A 21,749-nucleotide genomic window follows, 5' to 3' on the forward strand; every position below is an offset into this window, starting at 1 on the left:
GGAAAGGGAAAGGGAAAGGGAAAGGGAAAGGGAAAGGAAAGGAAAGGAAAGGAAAGGAAAGGAAAGGAAAAGTCTCAGAACTGCTTCAGCTGCATTGAACTGCAAACCCCTCATTTGTCCTGCTACAGGAGCACCATAGAAGTGTAAAATGAAAAGTTTGTATGAGTTTATGGGAGGTGTTTCCACAAGTTATGTTTTCCTCCAAGAGCACTGGTAAACTACAGTATTGCTGATAAAGGTTTTCCAATAATTACACTGAACATGATCACTGAAAATGATGAATTTGTCTAAAATGGGGAAATTATGAATGCCATAAGAATATCTTGGTGTCTTTTGCAATGCTTTTAGTTATAGCTTGCATACAAGGTTTTCAAGTTTTTTTCTTCAACTGGAATAATCAAAGCTGAGTGTTTGAGAAATGCAGTTTTGGCATTATTCAGTCACCTTCCGTTCTTGTAAAAAGATAACTAAAAAGTCCACCAATTGTTGTAACGTTAGCAGTCAAATTGAACAAGCTGCTGAAATCAAATTTGTAATGGCAAACCTTTGATTGGAAATTCAGAAGTTTCCAGCCAGGCAGCAGAAGGCAGTGTGAGAGGTAGTATTTTCCACCCTGGGCTCAGTATATGGGATCTGGGCTGGTTTTGGCCCAGGAAATTGCTCTGCCCAGAGCACAAGTTCCTTCTGAAGCATTTATTCACATCCATCCAACTTTTGTGAACCTTGATGCTTTATGGCACAACATCTTCCTCAGCGGGTGGTCTTCTTCTATGGCAATGCTGTCAGAACCATACCACCGCTGCTGGACAGTTGCAGAGTGGGCCAGACAAGAGGTAAGAAGGTGGCTGATATAGCTGTATTGATCTGGGGAGAACTGCTCAAACAAGACTGCTCTAAAACCATGTGAGACTGCTCTCTGAGCAGACAGACTCCTGAGAGGCATCTCAGTGGTCTCAGGGGAGGTGAACTGTGCCCTCCCATCACATGTCAGCCTACAGATTCACCGTTAGCAATAGGAGGTGGCAACCATTACTAAAAGGTAATAATTAAAAAAAAAAAAATTCAGATGATAAATTGTGAGGAGCCTAGAAACACCTAAAAAGCTGTGAGGCTTTTGGGAAGGCTGAAAGCATTAGCAGGATTTACTGCTGTTTTTCCAGTGCAGCTGAGGACTCACCGAGCTGCAGAACCAAGACGATGGCAAGCAGACTGCTCACCGCTGCTCCACACCTCTCCATCTCCATGGGAATGCTCTTCCCTGCTGCAAACTGAAGGGCTGGCAATGCTGTTGGTACCAAGGGATGCTAACCTGGAAGACCCAAATGCTCTGTTAATAATGGTTGATGTAGTTCTAGAAGCACCCCAAACTGTCACCAGGAGCTTGGAATGGAGAAATCCAGAGGTCCCCTCCCATTTAAGTCTTTCTGTGTGATTTTATGATTGCATGATAAAGACCATCTTTAGGGCTCTTAGTAGCATTTTTCTTTAGTGTTTTTGTTGTTGTTATTGTCTGTGTATTTCTTATCTTAAAACTCTTGCTAACCACCGCCTCTGATGTTTTTCAAAAGGCTTGCTTCAATTCTTAGGGCAATTCTACAAAAAGTCTGGGGTGAAGGGAGGAACGAGGTCAGAAAGAAGTTGCACTGATGATAAAAGACCTGAAATGGAAAGTCCTGGAACAACTTCTCCATGGCATCCACGGTTCCACAAGCAGAGACCTCCAAAGCACTTCTGGAGGATGTCAAGTCTACGCAGGGTAGCTGGAGTGTACTGTGTGAAAGCTGACAGTGTAAAGACAGGTCAGAAAATTTTTACAGGCAAACCTAGCCTGTAAGGTGGGAAGGGCAAAGCTGAAAATGCTTCTAGATAGATGTGTGTGTAGAGCCAGGAAGAGTGCTAGAGTTGCACAGTCTGACGGAGAAAGTGGTGTAAAGAAGGGTAGCATGGGGTCATCAGGAGCTGGGAATCTCTGGGAGCACCAGGGGGCTGTACAGAAAGCACAGGCTTCATTTAAAATAGGAGAGGCTTCATTTAAACTAAAAGAGAACTTGTCTGATGACACTTAAAGGAAGAACATTCTTGAACAAAGACTGGGGAAAATCCAGTCAATACAGATGAGCATATTATGTGGGCTGCAGTGTTTGAAACTTAAGAACTACATGTCCTCAAGTGAAGGGTCAGAAAGAAGCTGACAAAGCTCAAGGGACAAACAATGGGGAGCAATCTGAACAAACCAAATCCTGTTTTAATGGAGTATGGGAAAACACTCTGGGTGCTATCAAAGGAGAAAATCAGATATCAGAAACAGTGATGATACATATATGGGGGGGGGGGGGTTGGGATAATGTGGAGGAGAGATCTGGACTCATAACTAAAAAAAAACAAATAAACACGGCAGTGTTTGGAGAAGCAAGTAGAATAACTGATGGGAAGGTCACTCAGCTCTAGATGATAGCAGAAACATCCTTTCACAGTTAGCATGGTAGAGTGAAGGCTGGAATCATAATGGGACTGAAATCAAAAGGAATACAGTAATAGCTTAATACTACATTTATATGTAGCATGTGCAATGTTATATATAATATGTTCCAGTGAGGATAATTTAATATTGAAATTAATGCAAATGACCAGAGCACATGAGACAATCAAAGAGTAGATTAAAACATCAGTGTTATGTTTACATGGAGATCAGGTCAGCATGGCTGGCAATCTGACAGCTGAATAGATGAACACACATGAAAAATGCAGGTGCAAGAGCAAGACGGTAGCTGCGTGCACCATCAGATGAGAACCACATGGCAAAGGCATAGTCAGAGATGATCTGCAGCTTGCCTCGTACAAAACAAACAAAAAAAAAACCCCATGCTGGCCACAGAAAATATTTGCATGAGCCATTTTGTTTGGAAAAAAGAAGCAAAGTGAAGGAGCCAGTGCATGCAATTAGACGTAACTTCCCACTAGGTGCACTGGCAGTGATCAAGCAGTTTGCTGAGCTATGCCACAGAATAAGGAAAGGGGCAACAACAAGGCATCTGTATGCGTCTCACTCAGAAGAAACATCTATAACTGAGACCTGGCACAGGGCCCTGGGAAAGATGAATATCACCCTAAGCTGATGGAAGAAACGTAGGCTCTGCCATGAATAGGCACATCACCTGTCCAAGTGAGACCAGCAGGAAAAGTCAGCCACCATTCTGCAGTGACATCTACACATTAACAGGCTCACTGCTGGGCTTCCAATATTTTGAATCATTAAACTTTACACTAATCCTGGAGGTGATAAATAGGTATAAATCAGCAAAACTGCCATCACACACCGTCATTTTTTACTGTCTGTGAATCTCTGTTTGCCTGCTTCCTGTTGGCTTCAGTTTGTTCTTCACCTTCTTGCTATCTAGTTGGAGAACAAAACCGCACAACTAAAATGTCGTGGTACCAGTGAACTGCTGACCTTGTGCAGTTTGGTAGCTGCAGGTTGATGCACCTTTCATACACTTTTCTGCTGTATCTTCTTGTGGTTTCATGCAGATATATCTCCACTCCTTTTTCATTCATACTGATCTTCCTATGTCTCTGGCAGATCTCTGTAACATGACGATGACCACCTACATGTTACGAGTCATTGGGGAAAATGGGTTGCCTCCAGCTAGAGTTCCTTTCATACACTTTCTGTCTCCGTTCTGCTTTTCATTCATACCACTTCTTATTTTTCCTCTGTCTTTCAGCCTCCTGTGACTCTTCAGGTCAGAATGTGGGCAGTGATGTTCAGGAGTTTACAGATCTCATTGCCTAAGACTGCTATGTCAACTTAGGAAGTGGTTCTTGTTAGCTGACACCTATAGCAGACCCACAGCCTGCTTACAGGCTTACAGCTGTAACTTGTGGTGGTACTCATAAATTAAGTGGTGTCAAGGAATGTCCCTGGGCAATGGAACACTCTCATCAGCCATGTTAAACTGCTAGAACATTTCCTGTCATTTCTTTGGCCCAGGACAACTCTCCTGCCAAGCAGCTCCCAGGATTCATTTAAGCATTAGGATGGGACAGGGACCATTCCCATTAGGCAGCTGGCATGTAGCCAGTTCATTTTGGAGGTTAAGTGAGTTTTATAGCCCATGCCAGTCAGTCTCTGTGCCAGAAACAGTCTGGGCACACTTGATTTATTAGCACGCCTGGTCTTCGCAGGAGGAGGAGGGCTGCCATCCAAGTGCACATTGATTTCCATTTCATTTTAACTTTCCCCTCTTAGTAAACTACTTTAATTTCCTTCTTAACTCCTTTTAATGATTGCTCCCTCTGTGGGAGGTGGGCAAAAGAAAGCTGTGGCAGCGAGTGGTCTCACTGAGGGATGACCAAGGACAAGGCCTGCAGGACCAAGCCTGGCACCTGCTCCTGAGAGCCTCACAGGGTGGCTGGCTGCAGGCAGCTCTCCTCCAGCCTGACAGCAGTGTGACACAGGAGGAAACTGAAATTAAAAAAAAGAGCCCAGAAACCACTCCTCCTGCACAGTAGGCTATCTCCCATCTCAGTATGTTCGCGTACTGCTTTCATGCCGTGTGGTTTCCTTGTTTTCTCCTCTCGCTCTTGCTTGTGGCTGTGCTTTTGATCTCACAGCAGCAGCAGTGTGCTTGGTGGGGCAAGGAGAACTGGGCAGGAAGGCCTGGGCAGGGAGGCCTGGGCCACTCCCATAAGGGCTCCTACACCTCAGCCTTGGCTGCTGTCCTCCATTTCCCCTGTGGCTGCTGCTGGGCAAGGGCCAAGGGATGCAGCTGCCCCTCGTGCTGTACGCTGGTTTGGTGTGTATATTAGGCTCTAGAGCGCAGTTATTTGTTAGGGATCTTGTCACTCCTCAGTTTAAATGTCTGAAGCAAAGCTGATCTGCTCTACTATGCAGCGGTTCCCTTGAAAATCTTCACTAACAAGCAAGTGTGTGTGAGCAGTAGACAGGGTAAAAGATCAAATGCAACAAAAATAGACATTGAAAGCAAAGAGATGATAGAAGTGGAGGTCATTTTATGGGCTTCATGGTCACCCTGGAGCATGAACAAGCTCAGCTGTCATGCAGTGCAGCCCATGCCTTGATTTCCCCTCAAGCACTCTGTCTGTTCACCAGCCTCTGAAACAAGTTGTCACTCCACAGCTGCTCCTGGAGTGACATGATGGAGTACAGTCAGCCACTGGCCCCTCAGAGAGAGGTCCCACCTCCGGGATGGAGCAGAGTGCCATGTGGGCACAATCTGAGTTTCCTTCTGCCATGAAGTCCTTGCGATCTGGCTGTGTGTCTGGACCCCCACGAAGACCACCAGAAATGATTCTATCTCTCAGTTCCCTGATGTCTTCTGAACCATTTCAACCACCGAAGAGGAAGCAAGAACTTTCTGTGCATTACAGGCATTTCAGTATACACTTTCTGAGCTTTTTCCTTTTAACTAGCCCCTCTTCTTTCCTTCTAGGCCTCCTATTTTTGTCTCTGTGAACAATCTTTCATCCAGCAATTTGCAGTTAAAGCCCATGGGTGCCTTTCTAGGAGGCCGTGACAAGCAAACTGTACCAAGATGTCCTCTGAAGACAGGCCCTCCATTTCCCTCCCAAGCCATGTGCACATGGGATGTACTTCAGGTATTATTAATGCAGCTGCCAAAATACGAACATTGAGATCTTACATGAAATGTGCTTGATTTGCAGCCCACACTGGAAAAGGGCCTATATAAGTATTGATAACAGCAAAATTTTACATTCCAGTCAGCTCAGAACAAAAATATGCCCCTTATGGCTGGAATGATAGCAATCACTCCATAATTTTTCCCCAGTGAATACACAGTCCCTGTGCAAGACTGTGGCAGAAAGGATGTGCACTGTCCAAGAACACTGAGTAGGAATTTTTTTTGCTCCATTTAGATGAGTCAAGTCCTGCTATATTGCAGGCAGCTTGGGCAGCCATCTTTGTGAAACACTGGGGAGGGTAAAGAAAAAGTTTGTGAACTGAACTGAGAGTAATACATACAAGGGACTTAACAGGAATGCTTATTTTATAGTGGTGAACATTTAGAAGAAACCTGAGCTCAATCTTAATGTACCATGTAGGGGAACATGCGAGGTGACTGACAAAGGTTGGACAGAATTCATCATCTGAAAGATGGAAAGATGAACAATTCACCCAGAAATGAAACTGCAGATTTTAACAGTGCAGCAGTCCATGAAAAGGCTAAGGCTTTTCAGGTGTCCTTAAATTGAAAGGATTCCTCCTGCTGCATGAAATTCTGCTTACCCAGCCCTGAGCTAATGGATTAGGCTGCGTTTGCAGCCTGCGTTACGCAGTGAGTCAGTCAGCCGACATAGTTAGAGCAGACTCACCGATCCTGGTACACACATATTTAAATGGGCTCTTCTAGTTAGTTAGAGATTGGCATCTTTTTATTTTTCAGGCTTTTTTTAGAGTAAAGTTCCCCTTCCTGGAGGGCATATGGAGAAGGTGATAGCAAGTGGCAGCTGGGGCTCTTGGTGCATTTCCAACCCCTGCGGACATATAGTCGTTGGTGTCAAGTCGTATAGGACATTTTTCTGAACTATCGCTACACATGGGTGTAAGAGATCTGTGAGATCCCTAGGAGCGTTTAGTAGCTCTGTTTTTCCCCCTTCCAAGGAAAAATCCAGACAGGAGAACACTTCTTAGTAAAAAATAAAAGGCCTCGAAAAATTGCACAGCCAGAAGTATTATCAAGTAAAACATTTCGAGAAAATTTAGCATCAGAACTTTAAGTGGGGCAAAACCTATCTGTCCCTCATCCTGTCCAAAATGGCAACTTGTGTGAAATCATAAACTTTGTTACAACATTAAAAAAAAAACCAAAACCAGATTGACCTCTTTTTTTCAGAGAAAAACAGAAAGAAAGTTTCCTTACCTCTTTTCCTCCGTCTGTGTTTCTGTCTCCTTGTGCTTGTCACCTGCTGTAAGTGATCTAACGCAGCTACCAGCTGAAGGAAGAGAAGAATGAAGCTGATGTTAGAAAGCTGCTCAACAGATGTCGGTCGGCCTTTGTGTCTCCTCCTCTCCAACCGGAACGTCAGCAAAGTCTTGCTGCCGGTCCAGGCTCTGCTGCAACCTGTGAGCTTCTCTTGGCAGATGGTGATCTTCCAAATGCATGTGATCTCGATGCTGGATGTGAACAGAAATGAAGACCATAATGGAAAGCTATATATTGCGACGCCTGGGAAGAATGAGTGTGAGAGAGAGCCTATTGGCCATTCGGCAGCTGCTGGGAGGCTGTAATAGAAGTGAAACCTAAAAGTGAGCGATTGGAAACCCGTTATGATCTACTGTCAAAGAAAGCTTGCAAATTAACATGTTAGCTGAGCAGATCCAGACCACTCCCAAACCTCTAATAAGATATAAGAGCAAGCTGACCTCAATTTCCCAACCTGTCTTGCTGCTAAGAGGAGCCACCTCTGAGGAGTGGGCCGAGGGCCTGCTCCCAGGGCTGCTTGGGGTGGCAAGAAGGCTGTGCCTCCAGTCCAGATGGGCCTTGACCACCAGGCCTAGCAGTTTCGAAACGACCATGATAAGGGGACAGTTAAGGGGGAACCCCTGAAGCAGTGAGGGTCATCTGTGCAGAGTATGGCTGAGATTTGGGGTGAGATGAGGATATTTTCTTCATCTGTATTCTCTCAGGTAACCTCTACCACTACCACATCTCAGCTGTTTCCCCTCTCTGTAGAGTGGAGGAGGGGGCTTTTGTGGTTTCCCACCCACATTTGGTATCTTTCTCTCTGAATCCCAGCCTCAGCCAAGGTGACGGAAACCCACTGAGCCCCAGACACAGCTGAGATTTCATCTCTGTACCACCCACTCTTCTCCTCCTAGCAGTCACTTGCCCCTTTGTCTGGAGGATGGGTTGAGAGACACAGAACCAGGCTTTCAAGGAGTAGGTTCAGAAAAACACAACTCTGAGGTTCATCAAGTACCACTAGATGTGAAAGGAACAGCACTGATCAGGCCTCAAGTGCAACAGCTGGTCCTTTTGATGTCTCTTTGGAGAAATCACAGTGCCCAGAACCTCTGGTAGACCCATTCTGAGACAGGGCTTTCCTTCAAGAGCCTGCTGCTTCGCATCGGTATCTCCCAAATGCTCTTGCATGCCTGAAAACACACATGCCTCTTCTGGCCCATCTGTCAGAGAAAGGCTGTCCTGGAGAAAATAGCTGAGAAAAGTCAGCTTGTGACTGTAAGACTCTGGCATGAGGGCTTAGGAAGAGGTGCTCTTAGGCATAGAGTTGATGGTGCAGTTCACACAGATTCCAGCTTGCATTTTGTTTCCCCAGCATGCTGTAATGCAGAAACCCTGCTTGTTTTTAAACAGTTGGTTTATGTCACTGCAAATGCCAACCAGCAATAGCATTCCCTGAAGGGGCACGGCTTCCAAAACACGTTTGGATTTGCTGCAGATTTGCAAGGAGAAACAGGGCTGTTGGGCCTGAGGTGACAAAGCTGCAGGCCTGGCCCCTCGCGGACCCATTCTTAGTGCAGGGATAGCTCAGAGCTGCCGCAGTGGCACAGCGAACAGCCTCTGTCTATCCTGCGGGTACCTCTGGGATTAGGGGTCACAGCATGCAGTGACGTGTTTGTATCACTTTCATCCAAGCATCTCAAAGCACTTTGCAAGCATTAATTAAACATCAGAATCCAGGAGGGATGAATAGTATTAGTCAGGCAGACTTTCTTCTAAACGTAATATTTCTCATAAATATTTAACTAGTTTTTAAATTCTATGCAAGCCTGGTTCTCACCTTGCTGGGACAATTGCTGCACTGCACCCATGGGGAAACTTATTCAGTATCACACACCAATCTGATGGCACAGTGGGAAGTAGAGCCTTAGCACTACACAATACTTCTCCCTAACCAGAACTGTAGCTCTCATTTTTCCTATTTTGTTCTCTTCAGAGACACTCCCCACGCACCCTGCCCTGGCACTGTGTGCTCTAATCCCATCACCAGCAATATTTTTCCAAGTTAGGGTTGGTGTGTAGCAGACTTCACTGGAGAGAGGCAGCTTCTGGATTATGCTGAGTGGAGGCCCCAGACTGCAGGCACATTAAAATCTCTCAAAGAATATGTGAAAATGGGGGAAAGGGATTTCAGGTATCAGATGTTGAGAAGGACCATTTACTGATGCCAGTGGAAAGTCAAGAAACCTCCAGAGAGTCTCCATACAAGCCAAGTTCCCTGCACATTAGTGAGGGCTGAGAGTGTGCCTGTGAACTCTGATGGGTAAGGAATACCCAGATGTAATGCAAAATTGATGAGTGCTGAGTGACTGGAGCAAGGGAAGGGCTAGTGTTGAACACAGTGTGAAAATCATGTAGGATGTCAGCGGCTTCGAAGACAGGGAGATTTCTCTTTGCAATAGAATAGCTTCCACCCATTGAGCTCCTCGAGGGGCTTTTCTGCCACCAGCCATGGAGAACTAAGAACAACAAGCAGCCCTCTGGAGAGGAGGCCTGGTGGTTTGCCCCAGTAAAGCTATACACCTCAGAAAGAAGCAACGCTCCTGGATGGTCCTGGGGGGAGATCTCTGTCTGCAGGCACTTGGAGTATCTCTGAGGAAGCTCAAGCTGGGAAAAGAGAACTCTCCAAATAGAGAGTACAAAAGTTAATTTACTCATCATGGTGGAAAATCAGAAAATCTCCAGAGATGTTCTTTGTGAGTAAGAGGTCATGTTAAAGAGGTCGTGTGAGGGATGTCAAATCTGTTGGAGAAAGAATAGCTAGGATGTCAGAGACGGCTTGGTAGTGCTGAGGAACAGAGGGAATATTGTCAACTGTGTGTCACTGAAAATGAGAGAGACTACAGTAAGCCTAGATGGAAACAAACTGCTGTTCTGACATGCCAGAAATGCAACTGGCGTGAGAGAGCTGGCTGTGAGAGCTTTTAAGAATGTGCTTGGGGCTGGTCTTGCTTACAGTGTTCATCAATGGACTTGGGAAAAAGAACAGGATAGAAACTGGTGACTTGTGTTACATAGCTGGAGGGCTCTAATCAGTACAAAGGGGGTCTGGAACGTAATGAAAGCACCTCAGAGTATTTAAGTGGGGTGCAGTTCAGTGACATAGACTGTAAAGTTGCGCTTTTGAGGATCAACTATGAGGTTTTTTGCTTTAATTTCTTCAGCAAAGGACCTGGGTGTATTAACCAGACACTGGATATCTGATGGCCTCTGCGCAAAAGGATCCAACCAGTGGTGGAAGTACCTGGTAATGCAAGTCCGGTACAGGAAGAGAGGGGACTCCACCGTGCTTGGGCACTAGATGGCAGCATAAACCCGGGCCAGGGGAGCAGCTGCCCCCATCCCACGGTCCCCGTCGGTTCTGGAGCACAGGTGATGGAGACGCCAAGCTACCTGGCTGCCGGGGCTGGCTGGCTTTGAGTATGTGGGGCTAGACGGCCCCACACATGCGTTTGAAGGCAGCGTGGGACTGGGCGATGGGGCTCTGGGGCCGCCTTCCCCTGGAGAGTTCTTGGGGAAGCAGCAAGAATCCAGCTCCGTTCAGTGTGAAATTTCCAAGGGCTTCAGAGCTCCGGGCAGGAGGGTCCGGGTGATCCGGCTGGCAGTCAGCAAAGCTAGAGGGGGGGTTCTGCCAGGGACCTCCACCTTGGTCAGGAGACCTGGGCTGCCTTCCACGGAACAAAAGGAGAGGCTGCTCTGGTGATAAGAGGGGAAGATCCATTGTTTGTAAAAGAGGAACAGGAAAAATCCCAATAATGACAAATAACAAGCCCTTCCAAGAGCTACTCTTAGAATCATAGAATCATAGAATGAGCTAGGTTGGAAAAGACCTACAAGATCACCTAGTCCAACCATCCACCTACCACTGACAACCCCACTAAACTATGTCTCCCAACGCTATATCTAAATGTTTCTTGAACACCTCCAGGATGGTGACTCCACCACCTCCCTGAGCAGCCCGTTCCAGCGCCTGACCACTCTTTCAGAAAAGTAGTATTTCCTAATGTCCAGACTAAGTCCAGTCCTCTTGTGCATCACATGTCATTTTTCATAAGGACAATGCACTATGTCCTCTTGCTGTAAGGCCCTTGGAAACCCATCCCTTCATGTGGGAGGGATGGCCATTTCAGACTGCATCATATGGCAGCTTTTGAGAGATAAAGAGTGGCTTGCGTCAAGTCAGCATGTCAGCAAGACAAAAATCTAAGAGCAGAAGCTCTACAACATGATAATGTTAACAACCATGTAATGACTGTCCCAAATGCCTCGGATCTCAGTGTATAGAACTTAAAACAACGGTGTTCCTGTAGGTAGCTTGGTTTGAGGGAACCTTGCAAGACAAAATGGATGACCCCAGATATTTTGATGTTATCCGCTACTGCGTGGAAGTGTTGAAGGAATCCAAGCAGAGTAGTGAGACGTGGATTTCTTTTGCAGAATTGTTTCTGATATTGTTCCTATCCATTTGCCAAGCAGATACAAAACTCAGTGGTGCACGTTAGTGTCATGGACTCTAACTTTGTATTATTAAAGGCTGTGCAAAATATACCAACCTAACTTGGTATAGACTTCTTGTTTTCTTTTCTTTTTTTTTCTTTTTTTTTCTATTTTTTTTGTCAGATTATTATGCTATTTGCTAGCAACTGTTTAGGCTCTCTCTTGAAATCTCTCAGAAATCTTGGATGTAGAACATCTGGGCCTAGGATTTTTGTTGTCAGTGTTTCTTTTTTCTTGTTATTGATCTTTTCTCTGACAGAGCTGGTCTTTCTTTTCAGAAAATATAATTCCTTTTGGGGGACTCAGATGCAAATAAAGCATTTGCATGCATGGTACTTTCTTTGCCTTCTTTAATTGCACCCCTCTGCCATAAGGGAATCCACTGGGTTTCCTGTGTTTTTCTGAAGCTTTCTGCTTCTAGTACATTAAAAATATTTTTCTGACTTTTACACCAGTAGCTGTATCCTTGTGGAAAACAATCATGTCTCTTCCTTAGTACTGCTTAAGCGTTTGCTTAACTTTCTGCTACTGCATCAGCTCTACTTGGGACAGATTTCTAGATATGTTTGCTTTATTGTATAGACTTAGTACTTCTACTTCATCTGCACTGATTTGCCATGTACCAGCTTGATTCCCTCGATGCTCAGCCCTATTTTCCTACTTCCTACTTCCTAGTTTTGCACCAACCCATTCTTGAGTGGTAAAGTTTCCCGTGGCCATGGACAGTTATTTCTGTATTGGTGTCAGTTGGCTTTTGGGCATTTTTCCTCCAGGTCTGTCAAGCAAAACAGTTCAATGGCCACATCTGTCACTTTTGCTGGTGTCTGTATTTTGTCAGTAATGCTCATCTGCACAAGGTGCTTGGCTAGTTGCAAATGCAAGACTGCAACATCTATTAAGTTTCTGATACCATTCTTGGCACCCTAGAGCTGGCAGAATTTGTATTTGGCATAAATAGAACCATGTCTGTGGCCTTGTAGCCTTTGTGGATGGTGTAACTTTAATAACCACTAATCAAACACCTCAGCTACCATTTGCCCTCTCTACAACAAAGAATATATTTGTAAGACAGGCTACAAGTAATACAGTGATTGTGGGGGTATCTCATACTCAGAGTGTAACTGCATATGATTGTGTGTATGTACAGATAACTGTACATAATTGTACATCTGATCACCACTGGCTTCAGCAATCAGTTCTTGATGAGGATTCATGAAACAAGAGTAATTGGGTTACTGTAGAAAATCCAGTGCTTGGCTTGAGTTTTGCATCTTCAAAGAGTTCTCAACTTCTCCTTTTCCCCGCGGAGCTGCAGGGTTACCCAGGGCAATGAGCTGACCCTGCACAGGGGCAAGCAAGAAAGCCTTGCTGTGTTCCCAGAGCCAGCTCAGGGGTGGGAAGCAGGGAGTAGAACAAAGCTGCTAGATGTTAAAGGCAACAGGGAGCCCGCCAACGTCTAAATTAAAGCATGAGTTACTAGTGTTCAAGGAGGTAAGCAGAAAAAGGCCCAGTGTACACATAACACGAAGCTATTTAAATGTATCAGGAAAGTTCAGAATGACAGGGGCTTTGGAGTCATCTAAGAAAACTGTGCTCATCAGTAACAGGAAAGCCAATGGAATTCAGCACTACTGTTGCCAAAGTCATGTAGCTGAAGGGAAAATATAAACTGCATAAACATACCTTGGCTTTGGCTTCCTTTGGCTACACCAGGTCAGGGAAGAGCCTGGGCATCATGGCAGAGGTTTCACTGAGGACACAGTGATCAGCTCAGTAAAAGCTTGGCTCTGTTCAGTGGGAAACTACAGTCAGAGGGGCACAAAATGTCATGAAGGACAGGGTGGAAGTGGTGCAGAGACTGGCAGCATGCCTCCATGTAAAGCAGCACTGTTCCCCCACTGGACTGCTGCTCTCTCCAGAACAACGGACCCGAGGAGAGCTCTCAACATTGAGATGGGCCTGAGAAAAGTGTCAGGCAGAAAGTCCCCAAAATCTGGGCTTTTCGAGGCAATGAGGCAGGAGGTATCTTGTCCCACTCAGTGGGATGCAAAGGAGGTGAGTCTTTTTATTTGCTCTGACCAAGGGATTTCCGTAGTGGGCAGGGCTGTGCAGTGGTCAAGTTATGTGGCTCAGCCGCCGTAATGACCCAGGGAAGATAAAAGATTAAATAATCACAGAATTTATTCAATATACTGTCCTCAATATTCTGCAACAAGAGCTATGCAAAACCAGAAGTTGGGCAAATCTGAAAACAATAAAAACCATGTAAACAGCAATAAAACAAGGTGAAAAATGTAATAAAACCATGTGAAATAGCAAACCAGACAAATTCAGTAACAGCAAAATTCACACCTATGTAAACTGGCTCCAGCCTTCAGCAAGGCCCACTAACCACAGCCCCTTCCTTACCTGCAGAGCCTGGGTTGCTTAAGTGTCCATGCAAGTTCCACGTCCATATCCTTTGGCAGGTCCTGGCAGAAGGGAATGGGAAAATAGAAAAAAAGGAGATAAAATAAGAAGCTAGGTGAATGACCAGATAAGAGACAGTAGACTGTGAGTCCCTCTTCTTCCAGCCTCTGTGGTAGGAGAAAAGAGAACAGATGATGCAAGTGCAAAACTTTGAATTCAAAACTGATAATGAGGATCTTTTTTTTCCTGATAAAGAGGAACTTAAATTTTCAGTTTGTGAGCTATGACTTACTGCCACTCATTGCCAGGGGAAGTCAGAGAGTACAGGAAAACAGTGAGATTTAAAGAGGGTCCAGGCACACGTCTGAGCAATGAGAATATCCAGGCTAGTAAGAGGCAGTGTCAGCTACAGGGTGAGAAAGCATCCTGCTACAGATGAGAAGAGAGAGCAAATTGTGTGGGGCGCTTGAGGTGAGAAAAATTCTCTAATCAGGCTAAAACTAAACATACTAAGGATCATGGGAAATGGGACTCGGTGGACTCACTCCTACATTTAGTAAGTACGTCCTGAGCCTGAGGAGAGTGTCAGAGAGTCCTAGCATCAATGAGAGATCTATCAGGAAAATCTGAGAACTAAGAGAAGAAATAAATAAATCAACAAACAGGAAGAGCCAGACAGGAATAAAAAAACAATACCAAAAGACACTGAATCACAGCAAAAATGAGAGGCTGAATCTACAATTCTTTCTTCTCTAGTGGTGTTTAATTTCCCCTTTCCCACCATCAAAATGTCAGAAATTAACAGTCAACTTCAGCAAAGCCAAACTGAAAGAGAAAGAAAAGGCAGCAAAGTCCTTAGAAGCTGCTTCACGCAGACTGAGATACGCCCAGCACCATCAGGAGGCATCCTCTGCAAACATACAAAGGGACCAGAGCTTTTTGATGGACATTTATTTTACATTCTCGAATGATTTTCTAATAAAATAAAATGCTTAAAATGTGTAATATGTGCAGTCCTTCTGCCACTGAATGAGCGCAGGAGCAGGGCAGTGCAGGGAGTGGGAGAAGAAACTGGGCATGGGGAGGAAACACCAACTGGCTTCTGGGGAGCTGGGCTCCAGCTGCCTCCTGCATTTGGGTGCCCAGCAGAGAAAGGCTGGTGGAGAGGGCATGAAGGAGGGGCGAGGGCTGGGAGAGAGAAGTGAAACTGAAGCAGGCGATGGCTGCTGGCTCAAATACTTCCAACAGCTCCAAAGCATTTGTGCTGCCTGCCCCCTTATTGCAGTGGTGGCTTTCATCTTGTCTTGGTGTACAATTCCCAGCCCTTCTGCAGGTGCAGAGCTCCCATGGCCTCCTGAAATGCTTGTGCCATCCCTAGACCCTCCTCAGAGTTCTGCATGTGCCCATCTCTTTTCAGCACAGCACACAGAGCTTCATCCTCCCATGCAGACCAGGCCTGGTGCCCCTGCTCCAGTCAACACTCAGTCTGCTGGGTTGTCTCTTTCTGGTTCTCTTCCATTTCCTTTGGCACAGTGATTGCAACCATCCGTTCCAGTGCTGGGAAGGAAGCTGGAAGACGCACCTGAAAGAGAAGGGGCAGCGTTAGGTGTTGGAGGGATGCAGACTGGCACAATTTGGGGCTTCCCCCTGCCGTGGAAGGCAAAGTCCTACTGCTCTCCACCACAATGTTCCAATTCCTCCTAGAGCTAGGGAAGACATGCCTGTCTGGCACATGCAACTTCTTATGGGGAAGACTGACTCAATGCTGCGCTCTCTGTGGTGTCATGGACAGAAGGGATAACAAAGACAGGACATATTTAAGAGAGAGAGCAAATGATGATCCGGGCAATTGTCAGGTTCAATTATATGCCAGATTTTACAATAACTTTTCAGAGAGAATAATTAAGGGCATGAAGGTTTGTGCAAAATGAGATAAGACCCAGTTAAAGACAGAACCGCTTCCACATCTTGCTTTAACAAGTGACTTTCTAGACATTAGAAAAGAGGCAGATATCGCGGTTCCTGGTGGTGATAAAGTGTTTCGTGCCACCTGGACAATAAATACAACTGGGAAATGAGATCAGTAGAATGGCATTGTAAGTGTGATCTCAGCTAAGGGGAAGGGACTGGGATCTTGCTGGCAGGTTTCTACCAGGCTGTATAGAAATAGTAAGCATAGATCTTCAAAGATAGGCTGTGGCACCAGTCATTAATGCCACAGAGTGTGTGAAAGTGCTGATGAGTGCTGTAGAAAATACAAAGCTGATGAGCCATGTTTGGAAGAAGAAAATGTCACCTAAGACCCAGACATTTCAGTAGAATGGAATAAGGAGATGAAAGATGGTGAGTGAAACAAAACAGTACCAACTGTACATTGGTAGGTTCAGGAGATCAGAACAAGGATGCCTACTGTGTTGGCAAGAGCTAAGGAAGGGATATCTGTGAGCTGCCGGTGTTTGACCAATGCAAGACGAACAAATGTAGTATTAGAGGATGCCAGAATAGAGAGGGAGAGAAAGAGAAGGTGTATTTGCTCCTCCTTATCTGCATTTTCACAAGGGATGAACCCAACAGGGAGCTTGTGCAGAGAAGGGCCTGAGGACCATCAGTGCATCTCTGCTGCTTCAGAAGAGGTTTGTTTACTTCACAAAACAAGGCCATGAGAGCATATACAAATGCTGTGAGGTGTTCATATCCTAGCTGGATTAGAGCTGTTTAAGCTAACAAAACTGGACATCTATGTATCCAATCTGAATGTGGGTTTGATCATCTCATCCTACTCCTGGGCTTGCACAGTCTAAATAGTGACCCAGAAATCTACAGAAACTGTGGATTACTCCCTCAAATTACTATTAGTGCTAATTAAGAACGGATGATGAAGAACAAGTCACAAGTCGCTCTGGCAGTGCTCACAGTATTTTTTTAAAGCCCATCTTGCCTCTGTTCTGATGCTGCCTGTCCTCAGCTTCCAGCCACCAGGGTTCACTGGGAATCTGCATCACTGCTGTCATGTTCCTTCTCCAGCTCAGGGCAGGCTCAAGTCCCCCAGCCCTCTTGCTATGCCAAGTGCCCCCACCTGAGATCATTCTGAGCCCTGGACCACTGCAGCGCTGGAAGGGGATTTGCACTGTGGCCCTCTCCAAGAAGCTAGGTAGAAGCAGCTACATCACACGCAGTGCTGCATATGCACGAGAGGTGCCCCTTTTCAGCAAAAAGAAATCCTGATGGAAGTATTTGCCATGTAATTAAATTGAAAAGAAACCATAAGAAAACTGCAGGGAAACAGTGTGATTTGTCTGCACAATTTGTTTTCAGTGGCAAGCTGAGATACTGGAAGAAGCTGAGCAAACAAAGGGCAGTAACTTGCCGGAAGCAAACAGCAGAGGCAGGAGGGCTGAGCCAGCAACAACAGACCCAAGTTAAGATCAGCGTCTGGGAGCCAATAGGCATTTGTATGGAAAGAGAGACTCTGTTATATCAAAGCATCCAGGAAAATGAGAGGACACCTACAAAAGCCTGGAGGTTCACCTGCCTCTATTGCAGTGTGGCTTGCTCTCTGTGAGAGTAAACAAGGAGCTTTTCAAGGCTGGGCTGCAGTTATGCCCTTGGAGTTCCTACTCCTCCTTGGAGGTTCGTGAGCTGTACCCAGTCACCAAACAAAACCTGGGACTAGCCAGACCTTCTGATACCCAGGGTATGACTTTCACCACAGATCTGTGCACCTTCAGCACCACAGCCAGGGCCTCATTACACAGATTTCCCCTTACAACTTCCAGCTGCCATGTCCTCAAGACACTTCATTGCTGGCTCTAGGGTACCCAGGGGAAGGTCAAATAAGGGGTGATGTACAGGAAAACTAACAGAAATAGCATGATGGTCACTTACCCTTTTTTGCAGCCCCAGAGCCAGAACACAGACCATAAGCAGGAAGAAGAGGGTGAGCATGAGCCCAAAAGTAACCTGACCACTGAAGATGGTGGGAGGGCTGGAGACCTGGGCACCTATAAGGAAGAACCACAGTTAGGAAGAAAGGGAAGTTTTATTTCGCACTGGAGCAAGGCTGGACTGCACAAAGAGAAGCAAACTGGAAAAGTATGAAGGGAACTGGAAAGAGCAACAGGGAGAACTGATGAGGGCTAAGACAAGATGACAAGAAGCTGGGATCCAGTCAAAGGTGGGGTGAGTCTGACAGAAGAACAGGGTGAGAAGAAGGGGCTGGTTTCAGCCGTGCAGGAGACAGTACCTGTGATCTGCAGTCCATACTCCACTGCTCCTAGTCTGCCTTCTGGGCCATATACACTGCATTCCCAGATGCCCACATCCTTTTGTGACACTTGGGGTATTTCCAAGTTAGGGCCAGTCTGGACTCTGCGGTCCTTCAGGTTGTGGGAGGTGGCCACAGTCAGCTTTTTGTCAGCAGGGGCAGAACTGAGGTGCTTCCACTGGAAATGTTCATGTCCCTGGGGGTGTGTAAGGCTGCAGATGAGCAGCAAATGAGATCCCTCGGAAACTGGTCCTTGGATGCTTGAGGTGACTACAGCAAAGGAAAAAGCTACCCTCAGGAAAGTCAACAGGCAAATCCACATCTCTTCCTAAACTTTCCTTTTTCTATTACACCCCTCCTTCATTACCTCCTCTAATTAATTTTCTTTTTTTCCCTCAGTCCTTCAGAAAAAAATAACTAAGTTGCCCAGGAAAACCTCTGCTTTAAGAAGAGTCCAGTCCAGTGCAATGCCTCAAATATAAACCTTATTTGTCACCCTGGGGCAGGAGCAACCTACACTCACTGCACTGATGCAGAGGGAGGTTTATCAGAGAAGGACCCCAGAGGGATGATGAACCTCCCTGTCTTTCTTCTCACCTGTTATTACTGCCAAGGTCATGTCCCTGCTGAGCACCTTGTTGCCAACAGTGACAGCACAGTGATACCGCCCTGCATCACCTCGCCCCACCACAGGGAGATGAAGGGGGAAGCTTCTGCTGCTCTGGTTCTGCAAGATGCTCCAGTTCTGCAAGTGTCCTCCTGCAAAGTGGCTCCAGTGGGCTTTCACCACATGGATCCCAAAGGTACTGGGCAGGTAGTTCAGGCTGCATGGCAGGTCAGCTGCAGAGCCAGCTGCAGCATAGACCACAGGATTGGTTGGGCCGTCGAAACCTGAGTGAGAGAGAGAGCACAATTTGGAGTGGTGGCTGGAAAGAGCACCATCTGGGAAATGAGGACAGGATGAGAGCTGGGAAGCTGTAGCTGCTGGGGTTGGTCAGTGGCCACACCAAAGGAAGCAACTGAGGGATGCTGGAGTAGCAACGCCGAGGCTGAGCTCACCTAGAATTTGCAGGTCATGTGTGGCAGAAACAATCTCATTATCGGCGTATCTGAGCTGGCAGTGCCAGGATCCTGAGTCACTCACGGTGGGCCGGAGGATGCAGAGAGCCCCATGCAAGGAGCAGAAGGCCCCAGAGGTGAGGACTGGGTGCCCATTGTGGAACCAGCATGTCTCCACCAAACTGGCCTGGTGACTAGAGTTGCAGCTCAGCAAAAGTGGCTCATTTTCTACCACAGGTCTGGGTGGACTGAGGGTTACTGCAACCAAAAAGAAAGGAGCGAAATGATGGCTAATCAGAGGAGGACCACCAAGCCACCCCTTTGTCCGCCTTCAGTCCTAGCTTTGTCCTTCGGGCAGCGCTCTCTCCAGAGCTGAGAGCAGAAGGCAGGAAGCTGTGGGCTTTCAGGGGGCTGCTGCCAGTACTCAAAGCACTGTGCCAAACAGCAACCCCACCCATACAGCCTCCTAAAATCAAGGTTCTCCAGGGTTTCCACCTTCTCCTACCTGTAACTACCCCCAGCTCCACCTGGCAGCTCCGGACCTCAGTGTTGTAGGTCACCTGTGCCTCATACAGGCCCGCATCGTCACTCCTGACTGGGTTGATACGCAGGGAGAAATTGCCATTGCGTAAGGCAGAGTCCAGGACTGACACCCGCGGCCTCATGGGCAGAGCCATCTTCCGCAGGCCTGTGTACTCCACCTCCAGCACCACATGCAGCTCCTGGGGGGCACTGGGACAGGGACAAGGGAGCGTCAGTTTGCCAGGAGCTAAGACCAGATCAAGGGCTGAGGCAGCAGAGAGAGAGGATGTGGGGAAGGAGAAAGGGGCTCCGAAAGCCTCCCACCCGTCCCGCTCCCCACAAGAAGATAGAATTGGTTCTGCCTTGGCCTACCTTGCCCCGTGCCGCTTCCAGAGCACGGATGTCTTGTCAGACAGCTGTTTCCCACTCTTCCCATGCTTCCTGGGGCTCAAGTAGCAGGGCAGCAGAGCTGAACTCCCCTCTCTGGCCCACACCTTCTGCACTCTCTTCTCTACCTCTGCTGCTCCCGGTAGGATGTTGCCTGCTGTAGTGAGATGGAGGGCTGAGCAAAGGGTGGAGATCACAAAGTAGAGGGTGAAATCTAGCCATCTGCGGTGAGGGTGAAGGGCTTAAATAATGTGGAGGGGACAAACACCCAGACCCAGCTCACCCAGCTTCTCTGCCCTCCCTGCGCCCAGTCCCTCTTACCATTGAAAGCCAGCAGAGTGAGGAATAGCACCGGGGGCACCGGCCTCATGGTGGCCTCCAGGAGAGGTGAGACTGTGTCTGCGCTCAGTGGGGTCCGAAGCTTTCAGAGATCAGCAAAAATGAGGCACGGGCAAGCAGGTGTTGGAGTGGGTGGGTGAACCAAGTGAAGGCCAGCTGGACTTGCTTGCTTTTGTGCTCCCTCTGTCTTTCTGATCAAAGCATTTCCCCCTACACCCTTATATTGTAGGTGGGCAGCTAATTTCCTCATATCACTAAGAAGATGCGTCACGACCAAGAAACCAGGGTAGGGCTGAGGCACGTGAGGGCAGAGCTGAAGCCAGTGAGAGAGAGGAGGGAGGGACCAGAGGCACTGCTCTAAGCATCTTTTAGTGGAAATTCTTTGGGTCGCTGTTGTTTTTCTTACAAGTTTTGCTTCTACACAGACAGTGGAAAAAGTATAGAAGACACTTCCCAGCAAGTGCTCTTCATGTTTTTCTTTCATCTCTTGCCTTTTTTGGTTTGATCTTTCCGCCTCTCACAGCTTATTTCTAATTGTTTCAGGGCTTTTCAGAACATGTAATTTTTTTTTTCTGCTGGTTTCCCCCTTCCCTATCCTCTTTCATCCCTCAATGTGTTGATTTCTGGGCTTTTTCGCCCATTGGTCAGTTTGAAGGAAGCATGAGAAAAGGCTCTGTGGTGAGTTACATGTCCTCAGGGGCAGCCTGCGAGCAAGCTGATGTGGTCCAAGACAAGACAAGGTCATCCATGTGGAAGTGACAGTAGTGGAAGTGCCCAGGAAAAGTGACCGGCACTGAGAATGAGGGGCTGCACGCTGTGACACTGTGACACTGTATGGAGAAGGCATCCTTTTCCAGGACAGCTGGTGAAAATCCACCTGAGCTGGTGCAATGAGGGGACTTGCTCTGGCTCCCATCTAGCCCCCATGCTGGGTGAGCACATTTCCACTCATATGCCTCACCCCAGGCCTCCTTTTGCCTCAGAGAATCTCCACTGTCATGGCTCACACTTTCCAGCAGCCCACTGGCTCTGACTGTTTCAGACTTAATCACCCTTCTGTGTGGGGTGTCAGACACCTGAGTCCCTCAGCTGGGTGGGCTGGGGCTTTTCCTTGGGCTAGAGGAAAGGAGGTGATGCAGGGCGACTGCCTCGCTGCTGAGGGATCCTTGCTTACTCTCTAGCTTTCCTCAGCCAGGTGGTGCGGGTGGAGGATAAAAGAGACCAAGCGGTGTGCCTCACTGAAGCAGCAACCTGTTGTGGTGACAGCT

General features: G+C 47.0%; 2 protein-coding genes across 7 annotated transcripts in view; both read right to left on the reverse strand.

Annotated features, from left to right (window-relative positions):
• Window positions 1–14,106, reverse strand: part of CD4 (CD4 molecule) — a 19,462-nt gene extending 5,356 nt beyond the window's left edge. Inside the window, exons 1-4 of one of the 5 annotated variants that reach the window (XM_021396047.1) lie at window positions 13,911–14,106; window positions 13,185–13,288; window positions 6,903–6,975; window positions 1,178–1,309 (exon numbers count right to left, since the gene is read on the reverse strand). In XM_021396047.1, coding sequence (XP_021251722.1) covers window positions 1,178–1,244 — 67 coding nt within the window. In that variant the 5' untranslated portion in view covers window positions 1,245–1,309; window positions 6,903–6,975; window positions 13,185–13,288; window positions 13,911–14,106. Of the gene's footprint in view, window positions 1–1,177; window positions 1,310–6,902; window positions 7,256–7,405; window positions 7,425–13,184; window positions 13,289–13,910 lie in introns of those variants that run through there. The other 4 variants (XM_021396041.1, XM_021396063.1, XM_021396054.1 and 1 more) reach the window with 4 other exon arrangements.
• On the reverse strand, window positions 14,229–20,824 carry LAG3 (lymphocyte activating 3). 2 transcript variants are annotated; one of them, XM_021396081.1, is made up of 8 exons: window positions 20,464–20,824; window positions 20,128–20,317; window positions 19,739–19,965; window positions 19,234–19,491; window positions 18,772–19,065; window positions 18,154–18,444; window positions 17,796–17,911; window positions 14,229–15,492 (listed from the first exon to the last, which is right to left on the reverse strand). In XM_021396081.1, exons 1-8 carry the CDS (start codon window positions 20,510–20,512, stop codon window positions 15,385–15,387), a joined length of 1,533 nt encoding a protein of 510 aa, XP_021251756.1. In that variant the 5' UTR covers window positions 20,513–20,824; the 3' UTR covers window positions 14,229–15,384. The 2 variants fall into 2 exon arrangements, with proteins under 2 accessions (XP_021251756.1, XP_021251766.1); XM_021396091.1 differs by having other exon boundaries at window positions 20,128–20,299; window positions 20,464–20,823.

This window comes from Numida meleagris, chromosome 1 (genome assembly GCF_002078875.1).
Source record: "Numida meleagris isolate 19003 breed g44 Domestic line chromosome 1, NumMel1.0, whole genome shotgun sequence".
In the NCBI taxonomy this organism is placed as follows: Eukaryota; Metazoa; Chordata; class Aves; order Galliformes; family Numididae; genus Numida; species Numida meleagris.